Raw genomic sequence first — 19,658 nt, 5'->3', positions numbered from 1 at the left:
AAAATATTTAGTATGTGACACAAAATTTTTTTGGCCAAAAAGTATGTCACAAAATTTTTAATCAATGATGCAATTCATGTTTCAATAATATAAAATGATTATGGAATCGTTGGCAAAAAAAAAAAAAAAAAACAAGCTGGGAATCTGTTATCGGCCAAATTTTTTTTTTTTAACAAAGGTTATTGAATATTGACCGTTTCAAAAATGTACGCTACGTGCAGACGTGCAGTAAAGGGGGTCTGACTAAATAAATAAGCTCCAAGTTGAAGCCTCTTTGGCCAAAAGAAGGCGCTCTGTTTCCGCTTACTAGCTGTTCCACGATGCGGAGAATCGCCGCCGGCGGCGCTGGAGCTGAAGCAATCGCTGGAAACATTGACATTCTGACGGAGATCCTTCTCCGAGTGCCTGCCAAACCATTGCTCAAATTCAAAGCCGTCTCGAAGCAATGGTTGACTCTCATCTCCGATCCACAATTCTGTCGATCCCACACACTTCGCCATCACATCCCTCACTCCGTCCCGAGCGCCCTTCTCCTCAACAACAATTACAGACCCTCTCCTCACTTCCAAATCGTCCCTCTCCGAACTTCCAGCTCCGGTTCACCTGTTGTTCGTGTTCCCTATTTTGGTTACCTCAACGTTCCTCGCGTTACTATCCTTCAGTCGTGCAATGGGCTGCTTCTCTGTTCCTCTGGCTTCCTCATGCCGCTCGAAGAACGTATGTCGGTACCCTGGGCCTCCTATTTCCCCTTTCCTACCTCTGCCGATTACTGTGCTTCTGTTGTGACCGATGATGATTGTGGCTTCAGGTATTTTATCTGCAACCCCACCACCAAGCAGTTCACTGTTGTTACTTTACCTAATCGGGAAATCAGGGATCACTTAGTAACGCTAAACCTGGCTTTTGACCCTTCGAGATCCCCGCACTACAAGGTCATTTCTATCTCTTCGGGAATTTCAGGTGTTACCGACGATGGTCCTAGTCTTGAAATTCGAGTGTATTCTTCGGAGACTGATTCTTGGAGCAAACGTGGTGTTTGTTTCATTGCTCCCTTCAGCTTAGCAATTCATGCTGGTGTTTACTGCAATGGTGCCATTCATTGGTACAGCCAAGGCGAGGATTCTGTGTATTTTGAGGTGGACACCCAATGCTTAAAAACACTGCCAATGCCACCAGACAGTGAGGATTGGGAATACAGGAATCTTGCGTATTTTGGGGAGTCCAGGGGTCACTTGCATATGATACTGATTGAACCTCATCAACGTGTGGAATTTGATATTTTGCAGATCAATAAAGATTACTCTGGGTGGTCTGTGATATACCATGTGGATCTCACTCCGATGCAAACTTCATTCCCGGAGCTGATTTGGTATTTCAAGGAAAAAAATGAATCATTTTCTATCCTGTGTGTTCTTCGCCAACCGAGAGAAGAGGACTCCATGGTTGTCTTGCTGGTGGATGGTAGAGTCATGTCCTTTAATCTGGTGAACCATACTTCAAGACAGCTCTGTGATTTAGAGCTTCATGTCATGCCGGATGGTTGCGCTCCATTTTCTCATGAACGCAGTGAAGCATTTCAGTACTTCGAGAGCCTCTCCGTTCTTGGACCATCAAACGCATGAGGAGTCCCAACCCTATGTATTTATGTACTGTGTCATATCAAACATGTAACATTTGAGTCATGACCGCCTCTGTCAGGCTGAAAAGGGGAACTCGTTTTGGCCTTAACTTTCTTACGGAAGACGGAACTAGCAAACTGGTGTGCGTTCTTTTGTGGGGGATAGCTTGCAAATATATGTATGTAGCAAATAGCTGTTTCTATTGCTCGAGGGAAAAAAACAAGACAGCTCCGATGTGCTGGACCTGAATAGTGATGCTCTGTTGAGCTCCATATCGTTCGGCCAAGCAGCATGCAATATCTCTACGAGGCCGTCTAGCTTCGTAATGTTATTCCACTTTCCCTAGTAAGCCGTGCTTCATGCAGTCTAACGTTCTAATGTTTTTCTCTAGCTTTAGCAGGTCACACAAGTCAAATGATATATGTTAATATATGTAAGTGATTAGTAAGACTGGATGATTTGTATCTAATAAATGAAATTGTGGCTGGGTTTTATACAGTACTACTTCAAATTGTTCTTACGGGAGTCAATCATCATGCTCGTAATTTATTCTTCTTTTAAATATGTTGACATCATTAAAACTTTGAGTTGTCCAGGTTTTTTGAAGCATGGGATGCTTTAAGTAAGGAATGAATTTCCTGGAAGCACAGATAGATGAACACCGGACGAAGCATTACATAGATACAATGACGAGAATATTTGAAATGTGAATGGGTATTCAACACGAGTATCCAATACGTGTTGAACATGCACTCAGCTCCTCTTTCAAAGTATTCATACTTCGCAGATGATTTTGTATGATTGAATAATAAAACGATCCGCTCTTGCGGTTCTATTTTAGAATGAACTTACGTTCAGTTCAGATTCACACACCGGGAAGAATTTTGTGGGAAAACCTTGTAAATGCATTCAGATACTTTATTGATTCTTGAAAGTTATACCTCTTCAACTGTGGTGCCTGTGACATGCCTTACTCAATGGAATAGGAGGATCAGAGTGTGATCCATCCACAATTTGTTCAAATGCCCACTTATTAGCAGCCTGAGTGTAGTGCACACCATCCCAATTAACCCAAACCGATGGATCCATGCAAGGCTGCCCCGCTAACACCTCTTTGCCACGAACCTTGATCTTTCCTCCACATCCAATGTGTATATTGTAGTTGTACTTCCCACCATGCCCACAGCAAGCTCTCAGGGGCTCCATAAAGCCTACATTTGATTATCAACCAAAACACTTGATTTCTTACCAACGATCATCACTTTCTTACATGGATCAAACAAACAAACCTTATGAAGAAGGACTCACCATGCTTCTTTGCTTGACTGATAGGGAGTACTTGACAGAGTAGACATCAACATAGGTAATTGCAGCCAAGGGAAGTTTCTTTCTGAGATGAAGCACAGCTGCTTTTAATTGACGATTAAAGTATCGAGCAACTTCGTTGTAAGGGATGACGCATCCCGCTTTATCCACCTGACTTGTTTTCACTGGATGAAGGTCCATTATGTATGGCAAACAACCAACTGGACCTGTATTGTGTATCCAGAACGACCTTCCTCCATGATCATATACATACTATCAAAAGCAAACAGATCAGCACGCTTTCTATTGAACAGTTAAAAGCAACAAGCAGCAGCGTTAGGTGCGTTAATTAGTAAAAAGAGATTGCATTAATTTCTTCTTAACTTGGGTTCAAATTAGACTATAATTGAGCTTGAGCATGTTCTTTACGTCATCTGAGAAAAATGGCTGTCTCGGATAAAACTCAAGGACACATGATTCTGACACCGAAAGAACAAAACTAAAAATGTAAGCACCTTAACAATGTTGTTGAACTGTGCTAAAACATCAGGAACATATGCTTTGACTTGATCTGTGGACATGTTGTGGAAATAACCTGCCGTCAAGTCGTTCTGCCCAATATCGAAAGTGTACAATGCACGAGAAAAGTCTTGTGCTTTTGGTAGCAATGCTGTATATACTCCTCCTGAGAAAAAATTCCATGACGTCTACGTTAAGATTCCACTGACCGTATATGTAGTTGTAGTTAGCTCTCTGGGAATGAGAACAGATTAGAGAAGAGAAAATGAAAGGCATGTGGACACAGCCATTACCTTCATTGCGATAAGTTTGAGATCTGCGCTGGAAATCACTGAATTGATTGAACTGAACGTCCAAAGAGAAAGGACTGAACCCACCAACCTGATGAAGGGTTGTATTCTGAGGCCTGATGGTGGATCCGGCTGTGGCGAAGTTGGCTCCATGCGTAAAATTGGAGCCAACCGAATCAAGGAAAGCATTCAAATATGGTAGACCAAGCTTCTCAGCTTTTGAAGAAAAATTCCAAGAAAAAAAAACTGTCATCAATAGTTAATTCTCACAACTAGATAACTGCGAGTCTGCAAAAGAACATAGAAATTCTTCAAATAATTTGCGTGAAATATCCTGTATCAATCTAGATCAGTAGTGTATCCTTGGTATCTGAACATTTTTTTAAGAAGAAAAGGACAATTGAAATTGTAAACAAGTGGGTATTTGCCGCATCTGGCTACTGTTTCTTATTTGTAACCGATGACGACACAGTTTTCCATTGATTGTACACTAAGCAACCGGGGCATAGTGCTTCAAAAATGTTGAAAGAATAATTTTAAAACGTGTCATAGTTATAATGTAAACCAATCGTTCACGTTAAAAATGGTGAAACTACTTAATGGAAGGAAAAGGGCAATGTTTTCAAGTTGTTCAATGACACTACCCTTTTTACACGGAAGCTTTTTGTCCTTTTGTGTTTGTAGCAGTAGCAGATTAGCAGCACATGACCCGATAATATATATATATATATATATTTTTTTTTTTTGCCTGAAAACATGTCCCAATAATTTAACAAATGGTAAAATTAAACATGACATGTTTGTTTTTGATGCAACCTCGATATCAGGTGAAAAAAAAAAAGGTATTTAAGCGATCTTTCCTTAAAACCATCAAGTCCACAGAAAATGACCATACTGTTCTTTCACGGGGGTGGGACTGTGGACTGGTTTGTATGCATGTAGTATACACCAGACGCGGATAAGCCATGCATATGGCCAAATTAATTGATGTTTCTTATGACGGAGTAGATGACATTGACTGCTACAAACGCAATAAATTTGAGATCTGAATCTGAATTGATAGGAGTCGTGTATGAACAAAGAAGAGTTAAAAGGTGAAACGTACCTATGAAATCAATGACGAGACGGCCGTCGCAGTAGCGTCCGGCAGGGCGGCGGAAGAAGGACTCGCCGTGAGGAGGGCCGGCTTGGCCGAAGGCAGCAGAGAGGCCACCGGTGTCAGAATTGGAATCTCCAAAGTTGAATATGGCCGGAAAATCACAGTCACTTGAAGCATCTGATAACAATGGCTCTGGATTCAGTGCCAGTGAGAGGAAAAGCCACACACACAGCGCACGAGCTTGAATCAATTTGCAGACTCGCCTCATATTCCAAGTTCCAGCGGCCAAGGTTTTGGGGAGTGAGGGGATGGAACGGGGAACAATGGCTTTGGAGTGAATTGAAGACTCCAAATGCAACTGTATGCCTATTGCCTAGAGATAAGAGAAAGCAAAAGGGCACCTTCATTATATATTATATAATTTTATTTATAGAAAAGCCTTAAAGCAAATTCAGAGAATCAGACTCAGACACAGCGAGGAGCCCACAAAGGACAAGTTTCTTCACTATTTTGAGCTTTCGATGGTGATTATCTCTGATCTCTGCGCCTGCAAATTGCAATCAACGGCCATTGTCATGGAGAAATAGTTGAGTTAGTGTTAGTCGGTGTTCGAATGGTCCAAAAAAATAATTATTAATTTTAAAAATCTAAAATATGTTTTCCCAATAATTTATTATCTATCTAGGCACCTATGTTTTAATTATTAAATTAATTATCCTGTTACTCATTTTATACAAATCCTATTCCGCCCAGTGCTAATGCAAACACAGCTTTGTGGCCTGTTCGTTTTCAAGTTTTAAAAAATATTTTTTCGGTTTTGAAAATAGAAAAAATATAAAATTATTTGGATAGGGAGTTTTGATTTAATTTTAAAAAAAAAATTAACAAAAAAATAGAAACTACTTCAATTTTTTTTCATTTTAAAATACACTACATTTAATTATTAAAAATTACAGTTGTTTAATTATTTTTTATTACAAGTCACTACTATTAACTGTTTATAATCATCATTATCAGCTTATTTTTAATTATAAAATTGTTTTTAAATTAATAAAACCAAATAGATTTTAATTTTTTTTTGTTTTGAAAAATAATTTTAAAAATTATATTACAGAATATTTTTAAAAAATAAAAAATGGAACATAAATCAAATGGTTCTCCTTCTAATTCTAATTAGAAAATAAATCACGTAAAGAAAAATAATTTAAATAACATTGGGATACATGGAGAGTGTGTGTGTAATAGAGTTTGAATATTAAAATTGGTTTTGAGGTCAAAAAATATCTTGACGTTGACCACATAAGAAAAAGGATTTTTAATATTTTACAGTTAATCTGTTCGTGATGCCTGATGTGGTAATTAATGTTATTTGGTGGAAATGAGTAACAATATGATGTGCTTAGCACTTGTTGTCCGGAAAAGATTGGGTTGGTTTTAAATTATTTTTATTTTATTATTTTAAAAATTAATATTTTGTAAAATATGTTTTAAAAATAAAAAAATAATTAAAAATATATTTTTTTTCATTCTCCTTTATTCTTCAAAACAATAATCTCAGAATACTTGAAATTTATTTTTATTTTTTTGTTTTTTAAAAAAAATTATTTTTTTTGTTCTCTAAAACATATTTTAAAAACAGTACCAAATAAATTTTTTTATTCTTTTATTCCGAATAATAGAAAACTGTTTTCAAAATAAGTTGTCAAATAAGCCCATTGCCTCTTGATTTTACCCTTCACATGGGCCCCAAATATTTATTATTCGAGGCTAGTGTGTTCCATTACCAATATTATTAATTAAGATATGTCATTTAATAATTTTTATGAGTTTTTTTTTTGTCTTCATTTACCTCTCTTTACAATACTCAACTCTATTTGTTTCGCTTTCTTTATCATACATATTCAAATTATTTTAAATAATTTTCTATTATCTTCATTTTAATAAATGTCATGTTTACTTTGTTTTCCATATACTTAGTACAAATTTTATCTTTTTCAAGTATGTCCATGCATCCACCTTAACCTTCACATCTATTTTTCCAACTTTATGCTTTGTCCTTTTAAAGCCTTATTATCATATAATATGGTTGCTTTTATGATAGTTTGATAAAACTTTCTTTAAATTTATCCAATACCTTCCTATCTCAAATAACTCTTTTAGCATTTTTTTTATATTTAAACTACTTGCTTATATTATATATGCAACATTCCCATCAATTTTACCATTATTTTAAATAATCTCTTCCAGATATCTAAACTTTTATACTCATGATACAATCTGATCTCTTGATCTCGTCTTTGAATTATTGCTAATTAGTCTCTTATTAAAATTGTAATGCATATATTTGTCTTACTTTTATTCAATTACAAGCCTTTCAACTTTAAAATCCTTTTTTATAATTGGAGTTTGGAGTTATTTTTGCTCTTGACTCAATTATAAGAACAATGCCATTTGCAAAATGCATGCAATTGTGAATTTTTTTTGAACATGCTCGGTTAAAATATTTAAAACCATATCAAACAAACAAATATTTCAAGATGAGTTTGATATAAGCCAATTCTCATAAAAAAGTCATTTGTCTTACTATTAGGTGTTTTTATATTAGTTGTTATCTCTTTACATATATGATGTGTATGGTTTTGATATATTATTTCTTTTTCAAATCTTTCCATAATACTTTTTTTGACTCACTATCATGAGCTTTAAAAAAAAAAGTCAAAATACAATTAAAAACAAGCTTTTACATGCCTGGACTTCTAAATTTTTATCGCTGCTTATGGAATCACGACAAAAATCAATCGAATAAAGCATGGAAGACGATTGACGCCCATTTAACGAGTGATTGGTCATGGTCTCGTGGTAGAAAAAAGAGTTGAAGAATATTGAATTAGGAAGGCGTTTCACTATTTAACTCCAACCACAACATGTCATATCTCACTGTATCTATAGCCGTCGTTTTTAATCATCAGAGACACCATTTTTTTATATAAATAAAATCACTTATTTCAATAAATATTTATTATACATTTTTTAAATCATTTCTCATAATTTATACTAATAATAAAAAATTAATACATGCTTATATTGATTGATATAAGATATTTTAATTTAATTTTTTATTTTTAAATATAATTATTATAGTTAATCAACTTTTTTAAATTGTATAATATAATTTTTTTTATATATATAGAAACCGGGAGAGTATTTGATATCCATGACTATTAATGACACCCCACCACTCATTATAATGTGTGATTACCTCAAAATTCATTTAATGCCCTTAATCACCTCCCTCAATTAATGCAATAAAATTTTAAATCCCATTTAACAAGAAGGAATGATTTAATGTGCTTGTTTATGGGAACAATATATATATATATATATATAACAATATATATATATATATATATTTAATTTTATATATTTAAAATGCTTGTTTCTAATTATCATGTAGATATTTATATATTATTTAATCTCTTGATATTAATATTATTAACACATTAAAATCAATTTATTTTAATGTGATTAGATAAGATTATATTAATGGTGTGTTTGGATTAACGAGAATTTATATGTGAGTTCAAACCAAATCTCTCATTTGAATATACAAAAAAAATTATGAATATTGACCTAATTCAAATCTAAATTTATTTTAAATTATAATTCTTTTGTAATTTTAAATTTCTTTATACTAAAGTTATTTAAAATTATAATCATTTTAAATATTTTATCCTCTTCGATTGTCAACATTGAACTTCTATGACTCTTGTTACTTTTATTGTAATTTATCGATTAAAAAATAAAAAAAACTCATCATTTTTAATTTTTATTTTTTGTTTTGAATCTAAGATCATCTCTCTTTGTTGCTTAAATTTTTTTAAAAAATATCCAAACAAATGATTAAAATGTATGGATTTTAAATGTGAGATTTAAAATATAAGATTTTAAATCTAAAATTTAAATATAAATTTATCAATCCAAATACTATATGTAAGCCATTTTTTATGGGGAGAATAACAATTCAATTCCAAACAGGGGGGATTAATTATAATTAGCCCTCCAATAAAAATTTAAAATTAATGCAACTTTTAATCTGTCTAGTTTGTCATAGTTTTTAATTTGATCAATTAAGTTTAATTTCTTTCAATTTAGTTCTTCAAGCTTATTTTGATTATTAATTTTATCCTTAATATTTATAAAGGAGGTAGTGCTATTAAAATTTACTAACGTGAATAACAGCACATCGATGACGACAATGTACATTAATAAAAAGAAGTGTGATTGTTTAGTTTATGACAAAAAAATAGACTCTAAAAGTTAAGACAAGATACTAAAACATATTGTGGGAGATTATGCTGATATAAAATAAACTGATTTGAGGATTTATTTGTGACCATTTAATTATATATACATGTTAGGTTATTATTATACTTTACATATTATATTAACTTGATAGTCAATTTATGTTTTAAATCTTAAAAAATATAATTTAAGAAAATATTAAATATTAAATTGATAAAAATTAAATTTGAGAGACTAAATCGATAATTAAAATAAACTTAAAAAATTAAAAGTTTTATTATTCCAAAATAAAATTAATGATAGTTAAATTTTCCTTAATTTTTTTTAAAAATAAATTGTAAATATTGATATAAATAGTTGCAAAAAGAAATCCCAATTACAAACTAATAATTATGTTTAGAATTAAATATTTTATTGATAATCATAACTCCTAAATTTATAATTATTTAAATTGATGTCTAACAGCTTATTTTTCATGAATTTATGGAAGGGAAACCCATTTTGTTGGTGCCTATAGTTTCCCTCATTTTTTAATTTGGTACCTATAATTTTTTCCCATTTTTTACACCATGTTTTAGCCATTAAACCCATTGCCCCCTTTACATTTGGAAATAACTTGAGGGACTTACATAATTGTTAAGTCTAACAAAAGCACTCAAGTTTGAACTTTAAAGGTAGCATAATACGATTGGGGTTTTTCATTCAACAGAAATCTTCAACTCGATCTTTCATTTAACAGAAAGGAGAGGGTAATTAGGATCTTGGTTCACTAGAGAGAGCTCCAGATTTCCATTCCATATAAACTAATAAGGCAATTTGACTTCGTCTTCACGATTTGGGTTTGTTTTCATGATTTATGCTGTCTTTGCATTTCAAATTTATCTTCATGCGAGAGGTCGATCCCTTTCACCAAAAAGAGGTTCGTCTTTTCTCCATGGTGCTCAATAGCTTTGCAATTTAGGTTTTATTGGTTTTCCCATAGGTTTAATAGCTGCTTGAAATTTGACTTCAACTTCTATAGTGTTCTGCCACAAATAATCATTTAGATACCTTGACCTCAACTTCTATAATGTTATGAACTTGTGGGTTGACATAGTAATTTTGCTGCTTGTTCACTTGATATGTGCAATGCATACTTGATAATTGAAGCTTCCTTTTTACTGCTAACATCCTTGTTGTTGTTTTCTAAAATTGTTACCGCGTCTTTGGTATTGCTTCTTTTTCACTGCCAACATCCTTGCTATTGCATTCTGAAATTGTTATTGCATCCTTGGTTTTGCTTTCATTTCACAACCAGCATCCTTGTTTTTGCATCCTTAGTATTATAAAATTATTTAGAGGCTATGGTCGTACATTATTTTGAAATTATTGGATAATAATTGGTTTTGGGACTTGAATTAGTGTTATATGTTTTTTGTTTTCAGTGGTAAATTTTGCAAGAAGCTTGGAGTTGCAAATGAAACAAGAGATTATGTAGATGAAGAAAAAGAAATAGAATATAGAGCAACAAAATAAGAACTTATAGAGGAGGAGAAACAACATTTGAAAGAAGAAAAAGAGTACTTGAAATAGTAGAATGAGAGCATGAAGCAAGAGAAATAGAAATTGAAGAGAAAAGAAATTTGAAGAGCTTAAGATTGTTATGTTTATTATAGCTTTTTATTGTTATATTGAAAGTAGAATATGAAGTGGGTAGATAGACCATTGTTATTGTAATTTATGAAACCATTATAATAGAATAAAGATGAGCGTTGTTACTACTCTCTTTTGTCATTTTTGCTGTTTTCTTTTTTCTGTTGCTATTGCTTTAATTCCTCCTCTGTCTATGTTGGAGTCACGGGACCAATTCTATGAACATGTAAAGACCATATTGTGTTTCTTCATGAAACTATATTGCTACTGTCATATATAATTTCAAAAGCTGTCCAATTCATTTTCTTTTCTTGTCACGAGTATATGAAGCCTAAAAACACTAGCATCTTGAACTGAAATTGCTATGACTATATAAAGTAGCAATCACACCATCCCATATACTCCTTCCATCCTAAATTATAGGATATCTTTAAAAGAGTTTTTTCGTCCAAAATATAAGAGCCTTGAATAATTAAGATTTCATTAAATGTATTAATTTTAATATTATCCTCTCTCTTTTTATAATTAATTTTTGCCCCTTCTCTTTTCATTATATTAAATGGCAAGCATTTTTAAAGTTTATATTTTTTGTTTTGAAAAGATAAGATTATTAAATGTATTTAATAAGGTTTATTAGTATGTAAAATTTTGTCTAAAAGTGTTTTATAATTTAGAATGAAGGGAGTATATAACAATGTCAACTACCTACAAGAGCTGTTGCAAGTGAGTTTTCAGACTCTTTGGAAATAAAATGCTGTCACAATATAAAATGCCGTCACACCATCTACATGCATTATTGTATGAAATTATCCTTTTAACTTAACATTAGAAGGGGTTTGTGTGTGCCATGGGCCTCAACTTTAATGTAACAAATCTTTAATATCATTTAATGAGAAAAAACATTATCCTTGTTAATAAAAGCGAGTTTTGTAATGCAGACGTGGCTATATCCTCAACTCTCTGCCTATAATATTTTGCAAGCGTCACAAGCAAAAAAGTAAGTTTGAAGAAATTTTCCTAAAAACTTACAAACTTAAATCTCCAACTATAGTCTGGTGCAAGCTTCCTTTTGCCTGTAATCATTTTTTATTTGCTAATTAAATGGCTTGCATGACAAAGCGTGCGCACACAAACACTTGTATATAGTGCTTATGAATATGTTTTCCATCCAGCTCAATGAGTGGTGATAAATGTATAAACTCATAAATAAAACAAAACAAAAATGCATATATATATATATATATATATATAGAAGAATGCAAAACAAACACACAGAAGGGAAAAAAACAAATAGCTCCATTTGGCTTAATGAAGTCATATATGCACATATAGAAGATGATAACGCACACACCCATGCGGTGGAGATTATAACGGCAACACTAACAGCATTTACACCTTGTTTCAAATCTTTGAGTTGAATGTGAAGACAATGTTACTGTTCAAAGTCATTGCTTGAAGACCTAAACTATTGGTGCCATCTTCATGGTTTTGCCAAGAATAGAAAACATAATCTTCAACATTACTCGTGAGTTTTCAATTTCTCCCACAAAGTTTTAGAATTAATGGTGTCCCTTTCCTCCATAAGTCGCTCAAGCTATTTCCAAAAATAGAGGGGATAACGTGTTTAATGGTTGAGAGATTAACAATGGGAAAAAAAAAAAACTATAGGTGCCAAAATTAAAAATGAGGAAAAATGTAGGTACCAATAAAATGGTTTTCCCTTTCATTTTTTTCAGGACTTTAACCACCATTCTTCCTTATTTTTCAACCCCTTTTCACGCGAAGTACTGTAGTAATATATATAGTCTTAATTATAAGATCAAATTAACTAATATATAGATTCAGCTTTTCTAAGGAGGTATGGTTGTTGGTTGACACTTGAAAAATGTATGACTTCTCAATTTTGTCCTTTATCGAGATTAATAAACACGATAGAGCGCCACGCAAAAATTAAAAGCATGCCAATCACTTATTGCAATTAAGGAGGGGCAAGGCTAGAAAACAGAGTAGCCACCAACATCTGTACAGTGATTTTATTGTTGACACACTATTGGCAAAAGTATGTTTTTGGTGTTTTAACTTTATAGGCAATTTCATTTTGGTGCTTTATTTTTATAATATTTTTAGTAGTCTTGTCCCAATTTCACTAGTTCCATTAAAAAAAATGTTGAGAATATTTTCAGAGTCTGGCGTGTTAATTTGTTTTTTAAGTTAACAATTATTAATACAAAAAAATATCACTTAAGGCTAAGTCGTAAGGATTATAAAACTAAAATATGATTTATAAAATTAAGAGACTGAAGTATGAAGCTGCATGCACATAATATTTTAAATTGTATTTTTTTATAATTTCTTTAAAAGCACTGTTTTTAGTGTATTTGAATATTTAATCTCTATCTTCGATCATCCCATCCAACTCAAATTCAATCTTATCCCATATTATTTCAACCATATCATTTGAGCTAGTGTTTCTAATCTTTCTTGCATGTTTTTAAAACTATCTTTACTTATGATCTAGATGAATTCCTCTCTAGACATTTTCTCACTTTCTCACTCTTTTTAACATCCATTCAAATTATGATTTTTTATATAAAAATAAAAATAATAAACATTATATTCTCATACATTTTTATATCCAATGTTTATTTTAAGAAGTGCATATTTTTATTATATTGATGATGTCATTACAAGGTACAAATAATATAAAAAATAATTTTAATTGTATATAATTAAAATGTTTGTATGGAAAATAAATGCTCGAGCATATCAATAAATTAGATAATTAAATATTAAATGTAATTTTCATTAAATGAATTTATTTTAATTATAAATTTAATAAATAAATATGATTAAGAAATACAGAGAGAAAACGATGATAAAAAAAAAAAAAAAAAATCGAGAGGCTACCTCCCAAACCAGAAGCGGGACTAGCAATCCAGATGTTTCTCGGTGATGAATGGGTCCCGCTGCTTCCGCTGCTAATTCTGCTATCACTGCCCTTCGATTAAACGACTCGAATCTATCCAACGGTCATCTTTGACATGGTTGACAACAGCTCTCATTTTCCCTTGTTTTTTCCACTTCACTCACCAGCACCCTTATCCCTCCCTGCCCCCGAGCCCTTATCCCTCCCTCCCCCGGAGCTCTCGGCGATGGCGACTGCCCTCAGAAATCCCACCTTCCGGCCGCCTCTCCCCACTTTGTCTTCCACTTCTCATAAACCCTTATGCGTGTCTTTGAGACACCCCAGTAGTTTCAGACCTTTTTCTCTAGCCTCTCTGCAGTCGGGGAATATAGCATCGCCACGGGTAGTAAAGTTTGTGCCCTTCGCTTTCGATGGGGAAGCCGAGACCGCCGAGGCTCAGGAAATTCATGGACCAGAAGTCCTAGTGAGTCCTTATGTGTATTCTTTTTTATTGATTGCCATTATTAATCTTAACCAATGTAATTTTGTTTTCAAGAGATGCCAAACTAATTACATTTTAAAAACGACCCCTGATATATATTTTTTTTTTCGGATTTTATGGCTGCCAAGCATTTAGGGGGAGGGTGCATGTAGTTTTGGAGATGTAATGGCCGCTAGATTATATCAGTGTTTTTTATTCTGTCTATTTAATTTCTGAAGAATGAATAATTCAGTTTTCCATAAGGATAGCGGGGGGAAAAGGGTGAGTGTTATGTCTGAATGCTGAAGTGCAGACAATTTCGAGTTCCGATTACGTTGAACATTCACATAGAGGAAGATGAGTATCGATTTACTAAAGATTTCAAGGCTTTGAAACATGGATGGGAGATGCTGGTGTAAAATGAGAGAAGAAAAAGAAAAGTGCAATATGGTACCTGGCCAAAGAATAAAACTAACAAAGGCCAAAATTGTGCTGTTAATACAGAACATTTAAGTGTTTAACCAGTCTATTGAGTTAGGGAAATTCACTCCTTCATTAAAGAGTTAAGGGCCTCTAGATTTCTGGTGCATTGATTGTGGAACTGGATAGGTGGTGATGATATGTTGCAATTTTCTGGGTCGATTTGGATGACTTGCTAAAGTGTTGATTTCTGCCATGAGAAAAATGACGGATGAATTGCACTAACTGAAACCACAGGAGGCACTGCCCATCGGTTGTAATAATAGTATTAAATAAATTACTTTTCACAAGCAGGCATAATGACTAATAGTAACAAGTAAGAACAATATTAAAGATTGTTGGATAGGTCTTCAGTTATTTGACGAACTATTTGCATGGTAAAGGTGCAAATTTAGCCATGAATTATTTTTCAAGAAGTGCTGGGTAGCTTCTACTATAAAAAAAGGGCCAACCAACACCTTCCCCTCAATTTTGACCAAACACTGTTTATTTTCATACTTATAAAGCCCACAAAGTATTAATCTCTTCAATCTTCTTGCCTTCATTCTGAATATAAGCTTCAGAAGAAGAGTTCATTGAATTCTTATCTGAAGACATTCACAAGGACGATGCGAATGAAGTAAAAGCTTGATTTTACTTTGTATGAGAAAAACTTGATTTTATCTTAATTTAATCATGAATTATTTCTTCTACTTTGTTAATGTCGTCTTCATGAATATCTTTAGATATGAACTCTTTGAACCTTTTCTTCTCGAGTTAAAATTGAGAATGAAGGTAAGAAGATGTAGAGATTAATACTTTATGAGTCTCATAAGTATGAAAATAAATAGTGTTTGGTCAAAATTGAGGAGAAGGTGTTGGATGGTCCGTTTTTATAATAAAGGCTACCAACACTCCTCGAAAAATAATTTGTGGCTAAATTTGCATCTTTACTATACTGACATGTCATGCCACGTTTCATTGCGGGCCCTACATAACGTCCGTTAGCTAAAGTTAACGGAGGGCTACTGGATGTTTCATTTTTGAAAGTTCGTGATTTATTTTGCACCATCTGATAGTTTAGGCCACCAGATGCTCCTGAAAAAATAGTTTGTGGCTAAATTTGCACCTTTACTCATTTTTTTTTCAAAACAAAAATATAAATTTTTAAAAATGTCTTTCATTTAATACTCCATTTTTAAAAGAATATTAAAGAGAGAGAGAGAGAGAGAGAATATAATGATAATGGTAATATTGGAAAAGCATCTCAAAGTATTTTATATTTTGGGGTGCCAAATTTCTCCTAAAAGTGTCTAATAATTTGGAATGGAAGTAGTATCACATTGGAAATAAATGACTTTTGTCTGCAACGATTTGAGTGAAAAGTGGAATTTTTTTGGGTGTTCTATAGAAGAGCAGAAATCTTTAGTTCTTTTTACCAGTGAAGTGCAGAAAACCATAAAATAGAAGTAGTAGTACATATGCACTTATGGCATATCATTTTTTTTTTAAATAATCTTATGGCATATCATGTTCGTTGGAGTAATTCTTCCATAAATTTATTGTGGTTTGCCATGTCTCCATTCTCCTTAAAGGGTTTTTTGAATAATAAATATGTATATTTTTTGTATCACCATTATTGTCTGTGGTGCATACTCCCTCCATTTCTATATATGAGATAAAAAAAACTGTGTCACACAGTTTAAGTTAGTTAACCATGATAATTATGTTTGAAAATAAAAAAACTGGACTAACATACTCTATGTTAATCAATATAAGCATGTATTAATTATTTTTCGTTAATGTAAACTATGAAGGGCGATTTAAAAAATGTGTAATAAATACATATTGAAATATGTGATTTTGCTTATATAAAAAAATAAATAAAAATTGATAGTTTCTCTTACAAATAGAAATGGAAGGAGTATCTCGTTAGGGGTAACTTTATATTATTAAAAAACTAGTCATTTTTTTTGGTGCCACTTCTTTCTATGCAATCATATCTTGAGCTGTATATTATTCAATTCTTTGGATTTTTGTTGTTCTTTTCTTTTGTCCTCCCCCCCCCCCCAAAAAAAAAGTTTTAGCGTCTCTCTGCCCTCTCTGAACATGAATTCTTGTTGAATGAGTCTCTTTGATTGAGGCTCAGAATGTTGAATATCCCTGATAGAAGCATCCAAAAATTTGAATTCCTGTTCCTCTCTCAGTTTGCGGGCAGTCTGATATGTTCATGTAACAGGATTCCTCAGATGGTGTTGTTGGTGCAGAGGACAATACAGGTGACAGTGAAGTTATTGATGCTGAGGAAACACCGGTGTCACCCCTCCTAACGTTATTTCAGTCTTATAAAGAAGCAGTAGCTGAGAATGATGAAACCAAAATTACTGAGTTGGAGTCATTGTTGAAATCCATTGAAGATGAGAACAATGGTCTTGAAAGAAAAGTTACTTCTTTGTCTCAAGAGCTGTCAATAGAAAAAGACCGGATCCTGAGAATTAGTGCTGACTTTGACAATTTCCGCAAGAGAACTGAAAGAGAACGCCTTTCACTGGTTACAAATGCTGAAGGGGAAGTTGTGGAAAGTTTATTGCCTGTACTGGATAATTTTGAGAGAGCAAAAACTCAGATCAAGGTGGAGACAGAGGGAGAGGAAAAGATAAATAACAGCTACCAAAACATATATAAACAGTTCATTGAAATCCTAACCTCGCTTGGGGTTGAACCAGTGGAGACAGTTGGAAAACCCTTTGATCCTTTGGTGAGTTTATTCAACCCTTCTAGCTTATACTGGTAACTGAACTGGAAGACGTATTTGACTTTGAACAAAAAATGTTTTCAACGGTGATAATTATCTGGCCTCACCACCTTTAATCATCTCTTCTTTTGGTAGATCAGGCCAAGTATTTGTTAACGCTTCATAGTGCACTATAACCAAGTATATCACATGGTCTAAATAAAACAATGTCCCTATTGTTGTAGAGCAGCCTGTTCAACAACATGATGATGATATATTTGTTGCATTTCTTGATTTTATCTAGCTAGAGTTGTTTGACTACATTAAATTTACCCCTATCTGCTTGGTTTATACTGCAATGCAATCAGTCCTCCACAAGTTATTTCTGAGCATGTTCCTTTTCTGCGTGCCAAAGTTTTTAGATATTAGATAATATAAAGATTTCCACCTTTTTCTTTCTCTGTTTTTTTGTGGGACGTAATGCTGTCATCTATGTTGAACTTTTTCAAACACTCTGAACTTTATTCAGATTTCCTGAATACCTGGACATGCATTAAATTCAAAGTAGTTCTTGAGTGATTCAAGCAACATGATGAGTTTTTAATTAAACAAAAAAATCCGCAATTATATGTGTGGAGAATTCAACGTGCATTCTTGGCTACAAAGAACTACTTTCAGTCCTTTGCTTGTCAGATGATTTTACCTGGAAACTAAATGAAATCCCAGCAAGCTGGTAGTTTTACAAGTTAATTAGATATGTCAAGACTTGAGCAATTTGTTGATAAACTATGGTTTGCACTTCTGAAAGCTGCACGAAGCAATTATGCGTGAAGATTCCGCTGAATTTGAGGAGGACATCATAATTGAAGAATTCAGGAAGGGTTTCAAACTTGGGGAAAGACTCTTGCGTCCGTCAATGGTGAAGGTATCAGCTGGTCCTGGACCTGCGAAGCGTGAGGGGGATGAACCACAAGAACAAGATACAAGTGAAATGCCTGAGAGTAGTCAAGAAAATGAGGGCAGTGCAGAATCGGAGTCTGTTTGAAAGATCAAATTTTGTGCCTGGGTTCGGTTTTCTAGAAGTAGCAGTAAGTTCAATAACCAGAAACATAATATTGGGTGTAAAAGTTGCTGAAGAAACATTGAAGCGTAGCTCTTGCGAAAAAAAAAAAGAAGATACTGTTTTTAAGATTTTGATTTGTTATTACAGTTTTGCTTGCCCTCACGTATGGCTTCAATGCTTCATAGAGTTGAGTTATTTCTCATGAATGCTTTGTTCCAGGAATTTACTATTCTTTGCTTGATAAAGAAATTGCTTTTGGTTAGGGGGCATTTTGAATGTTTCACAGTATCAACGAACGCAATTTAGTGTGGAGATTGAGGTTGGTTTGTCTTGCTGTTGGTTTGGGGTGAAATTACTCATATTGGCGTTTGGTATCAATGTTGTCCACTTTTTACTTTGTAGGAGAGGCTATGGTATCTAACTTTAGGGGTGCGTGTTATGTCAAGCCTTTGAAAATTCGATTGTTGAGAAGGTTTTGAGAAGGTTGTAGTATCAGCGTACCTTGTCTTGAGTAAGTTGGATTCAAGATGGTCTCATTTTGTGCCTCGTCAAGAAAACCTGGGGTTAAATTTTGAGAAGGGGGAGGGCAAATAATGTTCGCATTAGCTCTCTAGGATGTAATGGTAATGTTAGTCTTCAAGAAATCTGTGGAAGATGGACGACTCTTTAGGACGCCCATGCTATTTGTTTCAGAAACACATGCTTAAAAGCATGTTTGCTCTTTTTGAGTAATGATATCCCCATTTTCAAAAAATAAAAATAAAAAAAGATTATCTTTACATACCAAAAAGGACATAATCTTTATGTACCAAAAGATTACATCATCTTTGTTTGCGCCAAAACCATGTGCAAAGAGACTATCAAGTACTAATTTTGTTAACTGGCATTGAAATCTACGTTGGGGTTTATGTTGCATCTGAATTCCGGAGTTAAAGATGAGGGAATCGTGGTACGCATGGTTCGGTTTTGTATAAATTTTACTCCTTGTCTCCTTCTAATCCCATATCTAAATAACTTTTGATTATCTATTTGTGATTTTGATGAGATAATAAAAAATGACTCCTTGTATGTATGATGGAAGTAGTTATAGATTTTTTTTTTTTGGCTCAGTCTTAATTACTGTAATGGAGTGGGGCGAGGGGTGCTTATTATTGCAATGAGATATGAACTATTTAAAATTAATTTAAATTATTTAAATTTAAAATTTTTAACCTATAAATTTTCATATGGAATTTTCTTTTTCAGTGTGA

The 19,658-nt window shown here is 33.2% G+C and overlaps 3 protein-coding genes across 3 annotated transcripts; 2 read left to right on the top strand and 1 right to left on the bottom strand.

Moving 5' to 3' along the window:
• The first annotated feature begins 320 nt into the window (after positions 1 to 320).
• LOC129302352 (F-box protein At5g07610-like) lies at positions 321 to 1,622 on the top strand. Its single transcript, XM_054941168.1, has one exon. The coding sequence runs from the start codon at positions 321 to 323 to the stop codon at positions 1,620 to 1,622; it is 1,302 nt and encodes a 433-aa protein (XP_054797143.1).
• A 798-nt stretch (positions 1,623 to 2,420) lies between these two features.
• LOC129285720 (GDSL esterase/lipase At3g26430-like) lies at positions 2,421 to 5,362 on the bottom strand. Its single transcript, XM_054921561.1, is given in 6 exon segments — positions 2,421 to 2,830; positions 2,928 to 2,951; positions 2,954 to 3,197; positions 3,440 to 3,609; positions 3,737 to 3,949; positions 4,839 to 5,362. Coding segments are annotated over 6 exon segments (1,179 nt in total). The 5' UTR covers positions 5,101 to 5,362; the 3' UTR covers positions 2,421 to 2,564.
• Positions 5,363 to 13,850: 8,488 nt separating this feature from the next.
• On the top strand, positions 13,851 to 18,614 carry LOC129292953 (uncharacterized). Its single transcript, XM_054930697.1, has 3 exons — positions 13,851 to 14,155; positions 16,851 to 17,369; positions 18,154 to 18,614. Exons 1-3 carry the CDS (start codon positions 13,919 to 13,921, stop codon positions 18,388 to 18,390), a joined length of 993 nt encoding a protein of 330 aa, XP_054786672.1. The 5' UTR covers positions 13,851 to 13,918; the 3' UTR covers positions 18,391 to 18,614.
• The last annotated feature ends 1,044 nt before the right edge of the window (positions 18,615 to 19,658 follow it).

The sequence above is a fragment of the Prosopis cineraria genome, unplaced genomic scaffold (assembly GCF_029017545.1).
Source record: "Prosopis cineraria cultivar Desert tree isolate PC_DT_omini unplaced genomic scaffold, ASM2901754v1 PC1, whole genome shotgun sequence".
NCBI classification, from domain to species: Eukaryota; Viridiplantae; Streptophyta; class Magnoliopsida; order Fabales; family Fabaceae; genus Prosopis; species Prosopis cineraria.
The sequence above is the reverse complement of the archived record's forward strand: the minus strand, read 5'-3'. Positions and strand labels throughout refer to the sequence as shown.

What these genes read in the sequence shown, in the direction of transcription:
- LOC129302352 (XM_054941168.1), top strand. Translation starts at nt 321, where the DNA reads ATGCGGAGAATCGCCGCCGGCGGCGCTGGAGCTGAAGCAATCGCTGGA.
- LOC129292953 (XM_054930697.1), top strand. Translation starts at nt 13,919, where the DNA reads ATGGCGACTGCCCTCAGAAATCCCACCTTCCGGCCGCCTCTCCCCACT. An exon ending in TTCATGGACCAGAAGTCCTA is followed by an intron (nt 14,156 to 16,850) that starts GTGAGTCCTTAT and finishes TTCATGTAACAG; the next exon opens with GATTCCTCAGATGGTGTTGT. An exon ending in GAAAACCCTTTGATCCTTTG is followed by an intron (nt 17,370 to 18,153) that starts GTGAGTTTATTC and finishes CACTTCTGAAAG; the next exon opens with CTGCACGAAGCAATTATGCG.